This window comes from Corvus kubaryi, unplaced genomic scaffold, assembly GCF_017639235.1.
Source record: "Corvus kubaryi isolate FWS band 111438036 unplaced genomic scaffold, C.kubaryi_AGA036_p1.0 37395, whole genome shotgun sequence".
Taxonomy (NCBI): Eukaryota; Metazoa; Chordata; class Aves; order Passeriformes; family Corvidae; genus Corvus; species Corvus kubaryi.
The window spans coordinates 7,090,930-7,109,396 of record NW_024581134.1 but is presented as its reverse complement, the minus strand read 5'-3'; the positions used below and the strand labels follow the sequence as shown (position 1 = coordinate 7,109,396).

The window sequence follows — 18,467 nt, the reverse complement described above, 5'->3', positions numbered from 1 at the left end:
CTGTCACCTTTTGCATTGGGGGACACACGCTGCCCATCTGCAGATGGCCAAGGGGCAGCAGCACCGAGGGGCAGCAGCACCGCCGAGGGGAGGCAGGGCAGGGGCAGCGTCACCGAGGGGCAGCGCTGCCGAGAGGTGCGGACACAGACACCGTTCCCACCCAGGGGCCCCGGGCAGGGCAGCAGCTCGGTGGAGGGTTTCCTTCCTCCTGCCCCAGCCCGCGCCTCGGCAGCCACCCTGAGCACGGCTGCAAGCGCCTCTCATGTGACCGCCAGCTTCCTGTGCGCTCCCGGCTCGGTGCCGGTGCCGCGGGTCGGGACGTGCTCGGCGCTGCCGGACGCTGCCCTCGCCACCGGCCCCCGCGCCATGCTCCGCCGCAAGCCCTCCAACGCCGGGGACAAGGAGCCGGGACACAGGAAGGTGAGTGCTGGCGGCATCCAGCTGCCCTCAGCACCGCGGATGTCCCGGCACATCCAGAGCTGTTCCAGCCTGGGCTGCCGGGGGATGCTGAGCAGCAGAGCTGGTGCCAGGGGGCTGGGACAGCGTGGCAGCGGCCCTGCCATCGGTCCGTCTCTGCGGCCACCAGCCACTGTGGCCTCGCCAGTGCGTGGTCCTGGCCTTGTCCACCTCCCACTCTGGCTTCCATCCCGTTGGGATGGGTGGCTGGGATGCACAGCCCCCGGGGTCAGCGTGGGTGCCAGCTGGGGTGCCGGTGGGACCCGTGGGGCTGTGCTGGGGGAGGCTGTACCCCCCCCCCCCCCCCCATGGCCTCGCCAGGCGTGGGCGGCCGCCCGTCATTTCCTGGGGGCCATGGCTGTGCAAGGTGCTGCGGTCGGGCTGCAGCTCCGTCACGTGCGGCAGCCGCTTCCTCCGGCAGCACCGCTCCGAGACGGGAGCCACGGGAGCCACGGGAGCCCCAGCTGCCGGTGCCACGGCCTCTCGAGAGCCCCGTGCGTGGCACGGCCATGTGCCACCCTGTGGCTGAAGTCACCAGTGGGGCCCAAACTGGCTCCTCATCCCCCGCCAGGTCTCGCACCAGCTGGCACTTCAGCTCTTGCCAAGCTTTGCTGGGCTGGCATCAGCATCAGTAAGTCACCGCGGGGAGCAGGGGCAGTGCCTGGTACGGGGTCCTGCCCATGACAGGCACACTCCCTGCTCTGGCAGCTCCTCCGTGCTGGCGAGCTCCCGCAGGAAATCTGGGTGAAGTCCCCCTCCCTGCACCGCGGTGGCCCATCCAGCCCGGGCAATCCCAGTGGGCATCCCCTGCCCTTGCCCAGCCACAGCCAGTCTCACTTCCCCCTCCCTGCCCTGCGCCGGGAGAGCCCGGCCGCCCTGACTCACATCCCACTGCCGGGCCCTCCATGGCTCCTCCAGCCCCAGGGCAGCGGCTTTCCCAGCTGCAGAGCTGTCCTGTCTCAGCAGTGAAGCCCTGGGGGGGTTCGGCGCACCTGGATCGGGTGGATTCAGGGCACTGGGGTGGGAGCAGGGCAGAAGCCAGCATGCCCTCTGCACGGATGCACCTGGAGCCGGCCCTGCCGCATAAAGCCACTGCGGATGGACAGCTGGGTGACACACTGAGAGCTAGCCCTCTGCAAGGAACGGCAAAACCGAGTGCTTAGGGATGTGAGGGGCGAATGAGGAGGAGAATAAAGAGGGGACAGCACAGGGCCAGGCTGTGCAGGGCTGGGAAGGGCCTCAGCCACCACAGGAGCTGGCAGAGCTGCTTGAGAACGGAAATCCCTGGTGGTGGTGGTGGCAGCAGAGCGAGCACCGTGGTGTGTGCTCCGAGGGCCTCAAAAGGGCTGGCGGTGGCAGCCGAGCTCAGCGTGCCCCAATGTGAGCACGCTGGTGCTGGCATCCAGGGATGAGGGACACCTGGGACCATGTGGCTGTGCTGGCACCAAGGGCGCTCCTGGCGTGGAGACACCCTTCCGTGTGAGACAGGCACCTGAGGCCAGGGAGAGGAAGGCGGGCAGGGGGCACAGGAAAGAATGGAAGGGGAGGGGATGGAGAGGTGTGCCAGGACTGAGATCCAAAACCAGCTTTGATGGCTTAGGCATGGAGGTGGCACCAAGCCAGCTGGGGATGCTGAGGGTGTGCTCTCTGGGCTGTGTGGTGACACTCACAGGCGGAAAACACGGAAACTTTCAGTCCTGGAGCTGACCCTGTGGGTAGCAGCAGGGACATGGCTGCTCTGGTGCTACCAGCCCTTCACTGCCTGCCCACCTGTGCTGAGAGGAGCTGCGGCACTGCAGAGCCCTGTGTCCCCCCATGTCCTGGCCCATGTGCCAGCGTGGCAACATGGCACAGCCCTGGGCTGCTCCCAGCATGGCAGTGCCAGGCTCCACACCAGAGCATCCCTGCCCTCGGAATGCTGTGCCAAGCAGCTGCACAGGCACCAAGAGCTCCACATCCCAGGTTGGGGAGTTCACGGCACACGGCAGCTCCTGGAAGAGGGCAGACAGGAAAGGCTGTGCCAGCCAAAAACTCCTCCCAGCACTGGCATCACCCTGGGATGGGCAGAGCAGCCCAAAGGGAGGAGAGGAACTGGGGCAGGGGATGCAGGAAGAAGCCCTCACACCTTTCCATCTCCCCCCTCACACCTCTGCCCCTGCTTCCAGCTTTCCCTACAGCGTTCCAGCAGCTTCAAGGACTTCAGCAAGTCCAAGGTCAGCTCCCCCGTGTCAAACGAGGAGTTCAGCCTGGAGGAGAACGTGAGTTCCCAGCATGCCTGGGGCAGCAGCACCCCTTGACACATCCTGCTCCCCCGGGAACAGCCCATTTCAGAGCTGGTTTCCCAAAACTCCTGGTCTTACCAGTGGCCCAGGTGTCACAGAGCAGCCCCAGGGTGCCAGCCTTGCTGGGATTTGGGGTCTCACAGCCCTGTGTGACCCTGCTGAGGCTTGCCCCGCGTGGGGGGCTCTGCCTTCACTCTCCATCCCCCTGGCAGATCCCTGAGGATGATGCCAGCAGTGCCAGTCCCGAGGATGCCGGGCGGAGCAGCGGGACGAAGCTGGGCAGGAAGTGGCGGGCGGTCATCTCCCGCACCATGAACCGCAAGATGGGCAGGATGGCCGTGAGAGCGCTGGCCGAGGGGAAGGTGAGCGGGGCTGTGGGGACGCGGACAGGTGAGTGGGGGACAGCTCCCCCTCCCTCGGCCTGACCCCGGTACCCCCAGCAGGGAGAGGTGGAGGAGGAGGGGTCCCCATGCCCCCTGTCCCCAGCCAGCAGCACGGAAGAGCGGAGCCATGACAAGGTGCCCCTGTCGTACCTGGAGCTGGAGGAGGAGGAGGACGGGCGCCCAGCCCTCGGACGCCAGATGTCCAGCGGTGAGGCCGGCCCCGACAGGACACTGGCCCCGCGTCTCCAGCCGGGTGCATCCTGACCCCCTCCTCTCTGCAGGCAGCGACCTTCCCAGCCCTGCCGATCCCGGGGACAGCCGGCGGCTGGAGGAGACTGTCCCAGCCTACACCGGCCCCTTCTGCGGCCGGGCCCGTGTCCACACCGACTTCACCCCCAGCCCCTATGACAAGGACTCCCTGAAGCTGCGGGTGAGCCCCTGGGGGAGGGAGGGAGGGTGGCTGGGGACACCCCTGAGGTGGGGGTGTTCCCCAAGGCTGCACCCACCGCCATCCCATGTCCCTCGGCCTAGAAAGGGGACATCATTGGCATCATCGAGAAGCCGCCTGTGGGCACCTGGACGGGGCTGCTCAACAACAGGGTGGGCTCCTTCAAGTTCATCTACGTGGATGTGATCCCTGAGGAGACAGTCCCTGCCCGCAGGAGCCGGGGCTCCAGCCGGAACAAGCGCCTCAAGCCCAAGACCCTCCATGAGCTGCTGGAGCGCATCAACCTGCAGGTGGGGGACAGGGGCCGTGGGGGACAGCAGCACCCAGCTGTGACTGGCGTGCCAGCACTGGGACCACCCCCTCCCCTTCACTGTCCCCCGCCCGCGGGGGTCCCTCCACCAAGCACCCAGGGGCACAGAGGGGACACATGGGGCATTTCTGGGTAACGTGGGGGCAGGTGCCCACCATGGACCCACGCTGAGGCGGGAGCCACAGGCCAGCACTGGGGGTCAGGGGAGGGAGCCAGGGGAGCCACCCGAGCCCCGCTCACCCCTGCCCACGCCCCCCACCCAGGAGCACACCCCCACCCTCCTGCTGAACGGGTACCAGACCCTGGAGGACTTCAAGGAGCTGCGGGAGACCCACCTGAACGAACTGCACATCACGGACCCCCAGCACCGCGCCAAGCTGCTGACGGCCGCCGAGCTCCTCCTGGACTACGACAGTAAGAGTCCTGGGGAGGGGTGGGAGACCCCCCAGTCCTGGGGAGGGGTGGCAGACCCCCCGACGGGGCACCCCAGCAGCACCACTAATGCCACGGCCCCTCTCCCAGCAGCCAGCGAGCCGGAGGATGCTGACACCTCCGAAGCCCTGCCATCGCCCTCAGGGCCCAAAGGAGACATTCCTCGGGACTCCGGCTGCTTTGAGGGATCAGAGACCCTGGATGGCAGCCGGGAGGAGGCCGAGCTGAGGGGTCCCGAGGAGCAGCTGGGGGCTGTCTCCATGGCAGAATCCCCCTGAGCCCGCCGGCACTGCCGCTTCCCGCTCTGGCCCTAACAGTGGGGTGGACTGGAGGGGATGGCTGCTGGTAGGGGACAGGGGAGCCCCAGTGGTGGCACCTCGGGGCCCGGCTCGGCCCCTGCACCAGAGCCAGATGCTGGGTGGGCACAAGGAGCCCCAGGACATTTTGCACGGCACTGCCTGGCACCACTGCCAGGGGCTCTGGGCACGCTGGGGCACCGCGCTCCCCGCCAGGACACCACAGGCATCGGCTGCCTTTTCCCAGGTTTGCCAGCAGGCTCAGGAAGGGAGCTGGGGAGGAAAGCTGTGTCTGCAGGCAACTAAAGCCTTCCCAGGACACTGACACTTCCCAGCATGGACACACGGAGACCCCCCTCACCCACCGTGGGCGACAGCAAGATGCAAATAACACAGCTAAGACACACTGGAAGTGTGAGATGGAGAGGCCTGGAAAGACACAGGGAAGGGGGAAGAGGCAGCTGGCTTGGGGCAGTACAGACACGCAGGGGCTACAGCTCAGCCATTTTCAAACCAATTAAGTTTCCTTCATTGTTTTAAAATTAAAAAAAAATAATAATAAGAAAAAAAAAAAAGAACACCCAACCCTCACCCAACCCCTTCCTTGCTTCTGGAGACCCTGACCCGTGCAGGCAGGTCCCGGCAGGCAGCACTCCACACACCACGTGGAACAGGGAGCAGCAGAGCCAAAAAATACACTTTTTCACACTGAATTGGAGATTTGGTCAGTAGCGTGTTGGGGTGACTCCCACGGGGTGGGGCGCAGGACCCCTGTCCCCGAGGGATGGAACAGGATGGGGCTGGGCTGGCTGCGGGGCCGTGGCAGGGAGGCCGGGGCTCCTTCCCTGGCACACTCCAGCTGGGAGCTGCTGTGGCAGCTCTGCCCTCTCACCCGGGACAGGGGGCAGTGCAGGTGCCGCTTTAACACGGCACCTCACCCAGGGCCAGCGGCAAGGAGCGAGCTGGGAGGCACAGGGAGGCTCCAGAGGGAGCAGGGTCCCGGCTGCACCCGCTCCTCACCACTGCTGAGAGCAGGGTGGCACGAGAGGCCAGGGAGGGAGCAGCAGCCATTTCCCACTGCCAGGCAGGAGCATCACGGACACACACACGGGACTGGCCAGGCAGGACACCCTCCACCTGCCACCACCCACCGCACGCCTGCGGGGAGAACGGGAGCACCCAGTGCTTGTGGCGTGGGATGCGGAGCTGGAGCTGCCGGGGCACGGAATGGCCTCTCCTCTACCAGCAGCCTCTGTGGGGACCCCACAGGTGTGAGGGTCCTGCCAGTGCAGGATGGGGGCTGTGGAGCGGGGGGAGCCCTGCCATGGCACAGAGCTCTCCCACCATCCCCCAGCCTCTCCTCCGCTGAGGACACACAAGTGACCAACACCACACAGCCCAGCCCTGGGCAGCTGGCACAATCCTGGGAAGATCCAAGGCTCCCAAAGCCAGTCTAGGGTGGCTGAGAACTGCAGAGCAAGGCAAGGGGGCGGGGACATGGGGATGCAGTGACACAACACAGAATCGGAGCTGAGGTTCTGCAGAGCGGCCGTGCCACAGCCGGGGAGGGCTCAGTGTGGACACGCGGCAGCAAATGCAGCCCCAGCACCAGCCAGGAGCCAGTGGCATGGGCAGACCCTTCCCTGCAGCTCAGCCCACCCCGGCACAACTGCTCTGTGGCCAGGGAGGGGCAAGGGCTGTCCTCTCCCTCCTTGGAAGCCCCAGGGCAGTGTGAGCCCCAGGGCAGGATGGGAGGGAGGGTCCCCTCACAGCTGCTGCCTTGCTACGCCACATGAAAAGGAGCACAGGAAGAACGCTACTTAAAAACCGCTGCCAGCACAACTCCTTCCCGCTTGTTTGGGTCCTTTGGGCACCAAAATGTCTCCTGACAAGCCTTGCCACGCCAACCACAAAACAACGCGACAGATTAGAGGAAGGAGTGAGGAGGGGAGAGAGGACGCTGCTGCCACGATTGCTCTCCCCTTCCTGGGGGGATTCCTGGTCAGAGCCGGGCCCCGGCAGAGGGACAGCCCCAGCCCCGCGCCGGGATGGAGCATCCAGGACAGCCCGCAGAGCCAGAGGCCCGGCCCCAGGCAGAGCTGCCCTGGTGGTGGCAGTGCCCCGTGGTGACCAGGGCGTGCTGCCCACGCTCGCTGTCCCGTGCCACTGCGCAGGGCCAGCGCCGCCCGCACCGCGGTGAGTAATGACTAAAGCAAAATGGCCATGGGGAATCAGATGCCTGCCATCCAGCCCTTCTCCTCCTCTCCTCCACCACTTCCAGCTTTGATTCGACAAAACAAGAAAGTTCTCCCTTCCAAGCAGATGCTAGTGCTCCGCTCGCCCAGCGTCCGGGGAGGGCACCGGGAGCTCCCCAGGCGTTCGCTGCTTCTCCTCTGGCATCTCGGTGTCGCTCACGGACGGCGCAGGGACCTGCGGAGAGAGGACAGAGTGACCTGCAGGAACAGCCCAGTGCAGAGCCCGAGCACACAGCCCCCACCGCTCCGCTACTGCCTCCAGCTCCACTGGCAGCCGTCTCAGCTGGGCTTGGGACAAGGAGAAACCAGAAACCAGGGGCCGCCCAACAGGCAGAACAGCAGCTTCAGGGAGAGCTGGAGCACTGGACTGCTCCAGCAGAAGTGTCTGGGCTGTGTCCACCAGAGAAGCGACAACTCATGCCCAAGCAGGAGCAAGCTGAGCTATTTCCCACCATGTTCACGGAATAATTTAGGTGGGAAGGGCACTCTGGAGGTCTCCTGTCAAACCATGTCCTTAATGCAGGACTAATTTCAAACACAGAGCAGGCTGCTCAGGGCCACAACAGCTTTCTCCAAGGATGGAGATCCCAGGGACAGCCCTGCAGCTCACATGCAGCACCAGAACAAGATGTGTGCAACCTCCCAGCCCTCCCAGCCCCACCGAGCTCCATGGGCAACAGCTCCAGAGTGCTCTCATGGCAGGACTGATCTCCAAAACCCCAGCCAGCTGTGATCTCCTTTGAGGAAATCCAAGGAAACCAACACACGCTGGTTTCCAGGGTCAGAGCAAACAAGCTTTTCAGCAGCAGCCTCTCAGCACAGACCCCCCATATCATTTTGTCCTTTCTAAGTCACACTCAGCTTCCTCTCGCTGTCCCAGAGCCCCCCCAGCTCCCAAGAGGATCACTCACGGCACTGGGGGGAGGAATGCTGCCGTCCTGCTGCTTCATGCCACCCTCCTGGGCCTGCCCAGGGCCCTGCGTGGCTGGGGGCTCCTGCGTGCCAGGCCCCTGCAGGCACGACCCCTCCTGAGCTGTGCTCTCCTCCTGCTGCAGGATGCCCCGTCTGTCCAGGACGCTGCAAGGACACAGCCACGCCATCAGAGACCCATGTCTCCCCAAATCCCACCTCTCTCCCCACCAGAACTGCTGCTGGAAGATGAAGGTCAAGGCCACCCCTCAGGAGCTTACCTGGGGGGCAGGGGCCCGCAGAGCACCTCGCAGCAATTCTTCACTATGTTGCCGTGGCTGTAGGGATTCTGCACGCGGTTCTTCCCAGTCCAGGACCCCTTAATCTGAAATAGTTGGGCACAAGCTCAGGTTTACTCCAGGGACACCCTGCCCCAGCCCCCAGATCCCTGTGCTGTGCACAGCCTTGACACACTGAGAAACGGCGACAGCTCAGAGGAAGAGGAAGGCTCTACTTACGTCTTCGTTGGTTGTCTGATTCAGTGCCACCAGGAAGGTGTGGAACCCAGTTAACCCCACCACTGACCACAGCGTAAAGAAACAGATGAGCACCTCCAGTACAGTGAGAACAGTTAAGGACTGGGAACAGCCTGAGAGCAGGCCCAGCCCAGCTGTTACTGCCCCCAGAAACACCAACTTCTCTTCCTCTCCTAGCCACTGTTTTCTGTTTTGCTCTCCTCCCAAAAGCCATGAAACTCCTCCCCACATTGTCACCTGGGAGGAAAATGCTTTGAAAGACTCAGAGTGGCCAAGGCAGCCACTCTTCGATGCAGCTCCCACTAACCCCCAGCTTTGGAGAAGCCAAGCCCTCAGGACCATGGAAGGATATGTCCCTGGGGTTTCTTTCAATGTGTTCAGAAACCCAATCTTCAGAGATTCTGCAGTACAAAAAAAAGAGATTTTTTAATATGGAACATCCCACTGTGTCCAGTTCCCTGGTTTCACACCATCTGTAGCCCCACTCTGTCCCTCCCAGCCATCCAGCTTTCCAGGCAGACTCACTCAGTGCTACGTAGACGATGTTGAAGGTGAAGATGTAGATGGTGAGGAGGGAGAGCGAGAGGATGAAGAGGTAGAAGTAGCGGTAGTTCCTCTTCCCCACACAGTTGCCCACCCAGGGACAGTGATGGTCGAAGCGCTCTGGGGAAGCCAAGATGAAGATTAGCACTGCCCTGGCATGGCCCTGCCCACCTCTAGATCCTTGCTCCTGTTTCCACCTCGAAAATCCAGGCTGGCACAAACTGCCAAGTCCAACCCTCTGCTCACTCAGGACCCCGCATTTTGGCCTCCTTTCAGGAGGTCAAAAGTCCAAAATCGTTTTATAATGAGTCATTTTGCACATTAAGAGAGAGTTTGAGCTTGACCCCTCATGTGTGTCTTCTTTCCCTGGGGTACAACAGCCACAGCACATGGGTTAGATGAAGGCCTGGGGGTCCCCAAGTTCTTACCCTGGAATAATCAGGAGAGGGTTCAAGGAACTGTATAAACACACAAAGGCTGGGAATCTGAAAAGGAGCAAAGGGGTGCAGCAGGATGGGATTTCTGCCTGGAGCAGTGATGCTGAACATGAGCCAATTACATACACAGAAGGAGGACAACAACCAGGGCACCCCAGGGAATGGCACAGTCTCTGTGCTGATGAAGGAGCTGCTTTCACCTGAGACACAACTCTCCACTGCAACCCTCCAGTCCTGCAAGGCCAGAGTCCAGTGGAACTCAAAAGCGGGCTGCACGTGTACACAGAGCAGCTGGGCTCGGTTAGACTGGTTACTGTCAAAGTCCTGGCAAAGAGGAACCACCTGGCTCCAGATTCTGAGCAAACCTCAAGCTCCTTGAGTACAAGACGAGGCAGCCCGGACACTCCACCAGTCCGGAGCTGCCCAGCACAAGCCCGGGCACGGGCCCGTCCCTCCCCCGAGGCTCTCTGCGAGGAGCAGGCCCAGCCCCCAGCCCCACTCACCCACGCAGTTGTCGCAGATGCTGCAGTGCGAGGCGCGGGGCGGCCGGAAGATCTTACACGTGTAGCAGTACTTGAGCTTCACGATCTGGTTGTTGATCTGGAAGTTCTTGATGCGCGGGGGCGGGCGCTGACCCTGCGGCACGGTCCCGTTGGTGGCCTCTGCCAGAGAGAGCCGGGCACAGATCGGACCTGCTGCTACAACACGCCAGGCCTCAAATGACAACTCACTTCCCTGCCTTTCCTACCAGCGGGATCAGAGCCCGCTGGCTCCGGAGCCGGAGGCTGCAGCTCTGCTCATGCGGGCCAGAGCCAACCTGGCAGCTTGGAGGCACGAAAAGGGATGCCAGAGCTTTCATGGGCATGTTGAGAGTGGGCTGGGTGTTATCACCCGCATCCACCAAACCTCCTCCCTCCCTGAAGGATCAAGGGGATCACTCCAGGCTTTCTACACCCCTTATCAAAAACAAACTGGGTTTGTATGTACATGGCTATGGGAGAGAAAGCAGCAGGTGAAACGGCTCCCAGGGAGGGATGCAGGTACATCCTGCCAACTTTCTGAGACTTGGCCAAGTACAGTGAGCCAGCAGACTGGGGCAATCCTCACTTTTGGAGGTCCAGCCAGGAAGATAAACTCTGCAGGGACTGTAACCTAGAAATATGCCATAAATAGAGAGGCTTTTCCAGCCCTCACCAGCTTGGCCGCTCCACACTCACCGATCTCCATCTCAATGAAGGCTGCCTCGTCGGGCAGGGCCCTCGGGATCACGCCAGGGTCGCTGAAGCTGGTCCGCAGCAGCGTGGCCATGGCGAACAGGAAGAGAACTGCTGCAAACACGGGGATGGCCGGGGACAGCTGGACAGCCAGGTACCGGCACCTGCGGACACGGGGCGGGAGGCGATGAGTCAGAGTCTGCCAGTGCCGGGCTGAGCGCCTGGCATGGCATCAGAGCCCGGGCACTGCTCAGATCTGGAGCAGAGAAGCTGTTCAGTACATCCTTCTGATCCCACCACCACAAGGGAACACTCCTAGGGCAGCTCCAACAACCAGGCAGCATCTCCGTGTTTTCCACCAGCCAGGCACAGATACTTCCCAGCATTTGTTCTGTTTTCAGCTCCCGTTTTAAGTAATGCCAGAAACACAACCAGGCAGCTGGAGAGACCTTGTCCACTACATTCCTGGTGCCAAGGGATGGGACAGACCACTGGGAGAAGCACCCAAAGCCTGAAGGGACCCCAAGCCTGGAGAGCCAGAAGGCATGGAAGCCTGTGGGGATGGTGGGACTCTCTGGCTGGCCCCTAAAGGGCAGCAGCTTCCAGCACCACAGAAATTATTGGGATTAGGTGCATCCTGTGCTTCTCAGGAATGGATTCCTGTGGAAGCACAACATTCCCATGCAACAAGACATCTGGCTTCCTTTGGCTTTTCTGAGACAATGGACTGGAATGCTCCAAATAAAGCAGAAAGGCTCCTGCTCCAAGACCCCCAGCTCCAAAGGGAACAAGGTGTGTTTGCTCTATAAATGCAGCAAGGCCCAATGAGGAGTTTATGGTGCTGATGCTGCTGATGGAGGAGATGCAAAGGGAGCATGGGACTCATCTCACCATGGCTGTGCTGCTCCTGGACACCCACAGCCATGTCCCCATGAGTGCCACAACACAGGCCGTGTGGGAGGCCTGGGCAGAAGTCCTGATTTAGAGACATACTGAGCTGAAAAAAACCACATTTTACCCTGATTCCTTCAGAAAACCCCACTGATGTTGGGGTGAAGTTTAAGGGAAAGCCCACCCACATCCCACCATTTGTGCCATGTCTCACCTCTCCTCGCACACATCCCTTTGCCAGGTGCCTCCTGAGGCAGCTGGGCACCCAGGCTTTCAGGCTCCTGCCTTTCTAGGATCCACCCTTTATCCCTTCTGCTAAGGGCTGGATCCAACCCAGACTCGGGCTGTTCCACAGCTACTCTCCACGGGAGCATCAGGCTACTGCAGTGAGGGGCCAGGGATTATCCTCCCTGGTGGGGCTGCCATCCCAAGCAAGGCCACTTCCATGACCTCCACAGCAGTGTTTAATTCTGGACACCATTCCCACCACAGATTCCCCAAACACAACACAGTTTCCAGCTCCAGCTGGCAGCACTGGGCTCTGCAGGCCCACTGCAGGAACGTGTCCCGGGCCATTGCCCGACTCCAGCAGCTGTCCCCCACGCGTGATGAGGACAGAAGAGCTGCACACTGAAGCCACAGCACGCTTTAGTCACAGCTGCAACACCAGGAGCCCACAGCAACACAGAGGGCCTGGCCCCTAAACCAACATCCTTCATTTCAGACACTGCACACTCTGCAGTTCCCCAAAACAACGTCCCTGTGCCCAGCCCTGCCCACAGACGAAGAACTGGAGGGCCGAGCTTATTGTCTTCAGGCAGCCCAAGATAACTTTGCATTCCCTTTGCAAGGGCAAAGTCCAGGGACAGCTGCGAGTCAGTCAGCAAGTAAACAAAAACCTTGGAGCTCATTTAGAGCTCTCATTTAGGTAGAAATATGGGGTTAGGAACATGGAACATGGATTTAGGCGCAGGTCAGCCTCCTCTCTCAGGTAATCAGTGACAGGACAAGAGGACACTGCCTCAAGCTGTGCCAGGGGAGGTTCAGGTTGGACATCAGGAGAAATTTTTCTATGGAAAGGGTTGTCAGGCATTGAAAAGGGCTTCCCACAGAGGTGGTGGAGTTCCCATCCCTGCAGGTGTCCAAGGAACAACTGGACATGGCACTCAGTGCTCTGGGCTGGTTGACAAGGTGGTGACCAGTCACAGATTGGACTTGATGGTCTTGGGGGTTTTTTCCACCCTAAATGATTCTGTGATTATTCCTTGAAAAGCTGGACACCGTCTGCCCCAAAGGGCTGCAGCCTGACCCTTGTCCAGCTGAACAGACAGCTTTTGGAACCGCTGTGGCAACATGAACGTATTGTGGGTTTAAATACGGATCCACGAGCCGTGTTAAAGCTGAGCCATGGCCCTCCTGCTTCCACACAGGCTAAGCTTAGCTTCCCTTAGCTGGGCTGGCTTCTGTGGCCCCTTGCAGGTGAGAGCAGAGGTAAGAGCCAGAGGAGCTTCCACCATGGTGAAACTGCACCCCAAGGCCCAGCACGGAGCCCAGCATGGAGCCCACCAGCTGTGCTGAGGGGCCTCGCTCTTCGGGAGGGGACTCGGGGAACACGTCCACAGCAGGGAAAGCAGCCACACAAACTCTTGGGTTGGTACTCAGGTACGCTCTAGCACTGGGGTATCTTCAGTCCACGCCTTATCTCGAAGACAATTTCACTGCTCAGGAACAGACATTTAAAGATCTTTTGTTTGGGAGAGCTCAGAGCCAACAGAGATGCTCTGTTGGCATGTGAGGACGCTGCTCCCCCACTCCCAGCACCATATCTGTGCTCTGGAGCGTTTTGTCACCAAAAAGCAGACAATAACAGCACTATCACAACTAATCATCACAGCGGGATGGGCTGGGGGCAGGAAGGCTGAACAAAGAGATCATTGGAATGGGGAGCAGGGGGAGAAGCAGCTGGGAGGTGCCATGAGTTATGGTGCTTGGCTGGTTATTTTGCACCCACTTGGGAAGGTCTGTTGTAATCGGCACATTGAGCAAAGCCCTGGAGGAAGGGGAAAGCCACCATGCCAGCCCTGGTGACAGGGACTGCAGCCACGGCCACAGGGCAGCACAGCTCCCAGGGCTTAGCACAAGCTCTGCAGTATCACTCACTCACCCACTGTCGTCTCACCTGCAAATCACCAGTTTAACTTTGCTCAGCTACAGCACAGCCACACCGTGTGCCTGGTGTGAGTGCCAGCAGAGCTGTACCTTTCCCAAATGCCTGACCCTCACCAGGGCACTGCAGCCTGGCTGTGCTGGCTGTTCACACCAGCCCTGGGATGGTGTCTAGCAGCTGCTGGGTTTGAGGTAAGCATGGAAGCAGCTGCTCCAAGGCCCGACCGCGCCACAACACTGTGTGCAGGCCCTTCCCAGCAGCACAGGCAGGGCTGGAGCTCTCCATGGAAGCTCTCCCCATTTGCCAGCAGTGACATATCAACTGTTAGCACACACCATGTGCTTCTGACCCAACTGAGGCAGGAGACAGACGTGTTATGCCGATGTCATTGCTCCTTTCCCAGCTAAAATCTCAAATCTCTGCACAGGCAAATCACCCCAAGATCCATCTGGGAATGGGGGTGCCACAGAGGATGTGGAGGCTGCAGGGAGGGCAAAATCATCTCCTGAGAAGGAACCCCATATAAGAAAAAGGTCAATCCAAACCCCACGAGTGGCCACTTCCTGCAGAAACAGGAGCAAAACAAGCTGAAGTCTGGACACCAAAAAGTTCACTTCTACTGAGAGTAATTACAATGATTAAAAAGCACCACTCAACTCACATGTAAGTTTTGACCATGCTTGACACAGATCTAACCAGAGGTAACGCCAGCTCAGAGGCCCCTCTGTCAGACTTGGGTCTCTGGGGTTTGGAAATCAAGGCTACAAAATAAAGTCACACAAGGGGCAGTGTAGACGTTTTCAGCTCAGCAGAAAACAAAGACATTTTCATCTCTACAAAGCTAAGAAAGTAGGAAAAACAAAGTGACAAACATGCTTGGGCACTGGAAAATCCAAGAGCAGCCCCCTCCCGTGAGGAGCCAGTGTTGCTGGTGCTATCATGCCTCTAACATTTACAGACGCCAAGTTTTGTGCTGAAAAGCGAGAGACAAAAGAAATCCCATTCCCGTCAGCTGAGCGTGGAACTCGCTTCAGGAGAGACAGGAACGGCAAAGGGAACTCCCAGACACTGACTCCCATTATCCCAGGTCCTAAAGAGATTTCACAAGTGCTTTATCTGGTCTTCTCCTCGTGCTGGAACACCTCAAGCAAACAGCAGCTAAGTGCCCAACCACAGGGCTGACATACCATTAGGAGTCTGAAATAAGGCCAAGAGGATGTGAAACTGTATTTTATGGGACCTGTTACAGAGCAGACCCAGTTAAACACAGGTCTCGGACTCCGCAGGGGCCAGCCCCAAGCAGTGGGAGCTGCTCCCTGCCGACAGAGTGGTGAGAGAGGTGCCCTTGGGCAGAGGACTCCGGTCGCTGCAGAGCCCTTCCCGGGAGCCAGCACAGCTCCGTCCCTCTGCCTTATCTAGGAGGGAGGAGTCGGATCTCAGGTACAGCACTGAGTTCTGCCAGCCTCTGGGTCCTGTTTGCTCCTGGCTGGAGAGATTTCCCCGATCCCAGACCACAGCGCTGCGGTTTGGGGGATCAACAACTCCAATTCCCAGCCACGGGGCTGAGGTGGCTCAGCCCCCTCACCTGTGGACACCGCGGAGCCGCTGACAGCACTGGAGGAACTCGGAGGAAAAAACCACCACCAGCAGCAGCCCCGCGAGTGCAGCCATCGCTCCAGGGCTGGGAGGGAACGGCGGTGGCTTTTCTCCTGACCTGGGTGCCCGTCCCCACCGGCCTCAGCTGTAACTGGAGCCAGCGCAGCCCGGAGCGCCGGGATCAAGCCCAGCCCGGCGCAGGGCGAGCAGCCAGACGGGTCCTGGCTCCAGGCACCCCGGAGCCGTGCTCAGACAAGGTGTGACTGCGCAAGTGATTCAGCTGAATGGAGCAGCAGCACGGCACAGGCAGCCTGCAGTGAGCGGGCAGCGAGGGAAAGGGCTCCTCCGCCCACCGCCGGCTGCCGCTCCAAACCCAGACACGAACTTTAAGGGGGAAACCAGGAATTTCCATGCAAACGCTAAAGAACCTGCCAAACACTGAGACAAATGGACAACACAGTGAAATATCGAGGCTGAGATCCTCACCCAAAACTCCCTATACATGCAGGGCAGGAAGGGCTCCCGAGAAGCCAAGCTGCTTATCTCAGCCTGATCAGTGAAACAGAGACCTTGGGCAGTGTTTACCGTTGGGAAGGCAACATTTCATCCCCATCCCAAATTCAAAAATCCCCAAACAAGTTCAAAATAACCCTCTTTCTTCCAAAAAAACCAACACTGAGGTGTTCCGCACTGAAAGAATCAAATGGCTATTTGGATTTTCCCAAACTTTTCCTTATCTCCCTCAGATGATTTAACTAAAATTCAGAGGTGATCCTGTTCCCATAGGCACTCCCCTCGCAGAGCCCACCCTCCAGCTCTAGGCACGGCCTGGATGTCTTGGTGCAAGCGACCCCTCCACAGGCCTCTGCCTGCCAGAGCATGGAAAGGGGCTTCTCAAGGAATTTCCAGTCACGTTCCCGACTAACCACAGCCTAGGTCTGGAAAACAGCCTTGGCTCACTCCGCCTAGTGCAACCACGGCAGAGCGGGATGTGGTTCACTCTCCTGCTACGGACAGGATCCACAGGGAGCCAGAGCAATTATCCCTCAAATCAGTGTTTCTGGTGCAGCAGTAAGCATTTCTGGAGCACCAACACTTATTAGTTCTTCCTGTAAGGCAGGAAGGCTCAGCCCCATTTTTTAGATGGAAAAACCCCCAAACATCAAACCAAGAGCGGTGTCACTTGGTACCTCGGAATTCAGACCGAGCCAGGGATAATTTGGGCAGGGAAGCAGGGAGAGACACGTTGGGCCAGGGAATGTGGAAACAAGTTCCCTGGCTTAGGAAAGATGCTGAGGAGGACAGCATCTGGGCCAAGGGCTTTTTGGACCTGCAGGAATAGCCAGGGCTTAGCCAGCGAGCAGCTCCTTCCACTTGTTCTTCCTGGCTTAGCTTTTGTGTTACCCAACCCTGTTTCAGCCCTTCTCCCGCCCCAGAACACAAACATGCCCATGGAGAGCAAGCAAGGGAAGTTTTGCAGTTGTTTAGCTGATCCAAGCTCATCCTCTAACCAGGCAACAGGGGTGTCCTGCCCCCTCCCACACCATCGGCCCAGACAAACACAGGCTTTTCCCTTTTTGCTTGTTTTCTGGTTTTCGGATTAGTCTAAGGCCAGCCCAACTCCTCAGCCCGGCTCCCAGAGAGAGCTGAGGGGAGGTGGCAGATCCCTCTTTTTCAGCAGGATCGAAGGTTTTGGCTGAAGGCCTTTAGGCTGCTGAGGGGATGTAAGGAGTGGTCGGATCCTTCCCAAACACCAGGATGGCTCCGGCTGCGGGGGCTCTGCTGTAGTGCAGCCTGGAGGCTGGGGGTAGGTTGGACTGGCAGGACCCCCAGGCTCACTCCTCATTAATCCTCCAGTTGGGGTCACCTCGCTGGTGGGGCTGGCGCGGGAGCTGCATGTCCCCTCGTGGGTAAGGACGCAGGCTGGGCCCCGGGGCTGCAGCAGCAGCAGCGCCCTTTCACCCCAGCTATCCTGGAGCCAGGAACACTCGGGACAAGGGACTGCCAAGTCCCAGACGGAAGGTGACCCACGGGGAAGAGAGGCCAGTGTCACAAGCTCCAGCAGGGCCCGTTCTCCCCAAAACCTCCAGGGTCGGTCTGCTGAGGGTGAGGAAGCAGATCTGGGCTGGGAGAGCCACCCTCTGCCAGGCTGCACCGCGCCAGGCTCCCCTCCCTCTGCCGAGGGCCCCGGGCACCCCATCCCCGTCCCCGTTCCGCGGGGTCCCCGGGGAACTCACTCGAAGGCGAAGAAGAGGGCACAGGTGCCGAGGATGAGGAAGAGGGTCAGGTAGAAGATGCCCTTCTGCCGGGCCATCATGATGCGGCCGTCGCAGCAGAAGGTGTTCCTGCCCGGCAGCTTCTCCCATTTCCGAACCACCTTCTTCCTCGCCACCATCACCGACATGGCGGGGCCGTCACTGGGGCGGCAGCGGCCGCCGCACCTCCGGGCGCTGCTGCTGCTCCGCCGCCCGCGCGCCCGGCATCATCGGGGCCCCGCGGGGCCGCGCTGGGCTGGGCTGGGCCGGCGGCTGCGGGAGAGGGAACGGGGAGAGCGCTCGGTCAGCACCGGGGCGGCGGCGGCACCGGCGCGGGGGGCGACGGCCGCCGTCGCCATGGAAACCCCGCGCCCGGGAGGGGCGTTGCCGTGGGAATCCACCAGGGAGGGGGCGCGGGGCGCGGCCAGGAAGACCCTCGGCTGGGCGGGAGGGGCCGGCGGGGCGGCTCCGCACCGGGAGGGGACACAGGGCAGGGCCGGGCCACACAGGGCAGGGCGGCTGCGGCTCTGCGGGCGTGCCGGGATCCGGAGGGGAGAGGGCGGAAGGGAAGGGTTAGAGAGGAGACGGGAGAGGACGGGAAGGGAGGGGACGGGAGGGACCCCGCGCCGCCGCTCACCCGGTGCCGGTGCCGCTCGGGCCGCGCCGGTCGCTCCCTCCGCGCCGGGAGGGGCCGCCACGCCCCGCGCCCCACCGGGGCGGAGCCGCCACCGCCATTGGTCCCGCCGCGCCCCCCCGCCCCGCCCCGCCGCCTCCCGCCTGCCTATTGGCCGCGCGCGTTGTCACTCGGCGGCAGCTCCTCCTACCCCGCCGCTTCTCGCCTGTCCATTGGTCACCGGCGCTGTCACTTCGCGGCGACTCCTCCCGCCCCGCCGCTTCTCGTAGGCCCATTGGCCAGAGGCGCTGCCACTCCGCGCGGTTGGCCCCGCCCCGGTGCGGACAAGGGAGGGCGGGGCGGAGGCGGGGCGCGGCACGTGGCGGCCCCGGCCCCGGCCCCCGGCCCCGGCCCCGGCCCCGGCCCGGTTTGGCCCGGCCCGGT

At 61.1% G+C, this 18,467-nt stretch overlaps 2 protein-coding genes across 4 annotated transcripts; one reads left to right on the top strand and one right to left on the bottom strand.

Annotated features, from left to right (window-relative positions):
- Positions 1-215: 215 nt before the first annotated feature.
- SASH3 (SAM and SH3 domain containing 3) lies at positions 216-5,182 on the top strand. Of its 3 annotated transcripts, none has more exons than XM_042039966.1 (8): positions 216-420; positions 2,622-2,714; positions 2,951-3,100; positions 3,182-3,329; positions 3,403-3,551; positions 3,653-3,859; positions 4,143-4,293; positions 4,402-5,182. In XM_042039966.1, exons 1-8 carry the CDS (start codon positions 367-369, stop codon positions 4,587-4,589), a joined length of 1,140 nt encoding a protein of 379 aa, XP_041895900.1. In that variant the 5' UTR covers positions 216-366; the 3' UTR covers positions 4,590-5,182. The 3 variants fall into 3 exon arrangements, with proteins under 3 accessions (XP_041895900.1, XP_041895899.1, XP_041895898.1); XM_042039965.1 differs by having other exon boundaries at positions 217-420; positions 3,179-3,329; positions 4,405-5,182; XM_042039964.1 differs by having other exon boundaries at positions 217-420; positions 3,179-3,329.
- ZDHHC9 (zinc finger DHHC-type palmitoyltransferase 9) lies at positions 5,109-17,691 on the bottom strand. Its single transcript, XM_042039963.1, has 9 exons — positions 17,393-17,691; positions 10,505-10,665; positions 9,791-9,949; positions 8,833-8,970; positions 8,660-8,708; positions 8,290-8,392; positions 8,053-8,156; positions 7,774-7,939; positions 5,109-7,037 (listed from the first exon to the last, which is right to left on the bottom strand). Exons 1-9 carry the CDS (start codon positions 17,557-17,559, stop codon positions 6,933-6,935), a joined length of 1,152 nt encoding a protein of 383 aa, XP_041895897.1. The 5' UTR covers positions 17,560-17,691; the 3' UTR covers positions 5,109-6,932.
- Between the last annotated feature and the right edge of the window lie 776 nt (positions 17,692-18,467).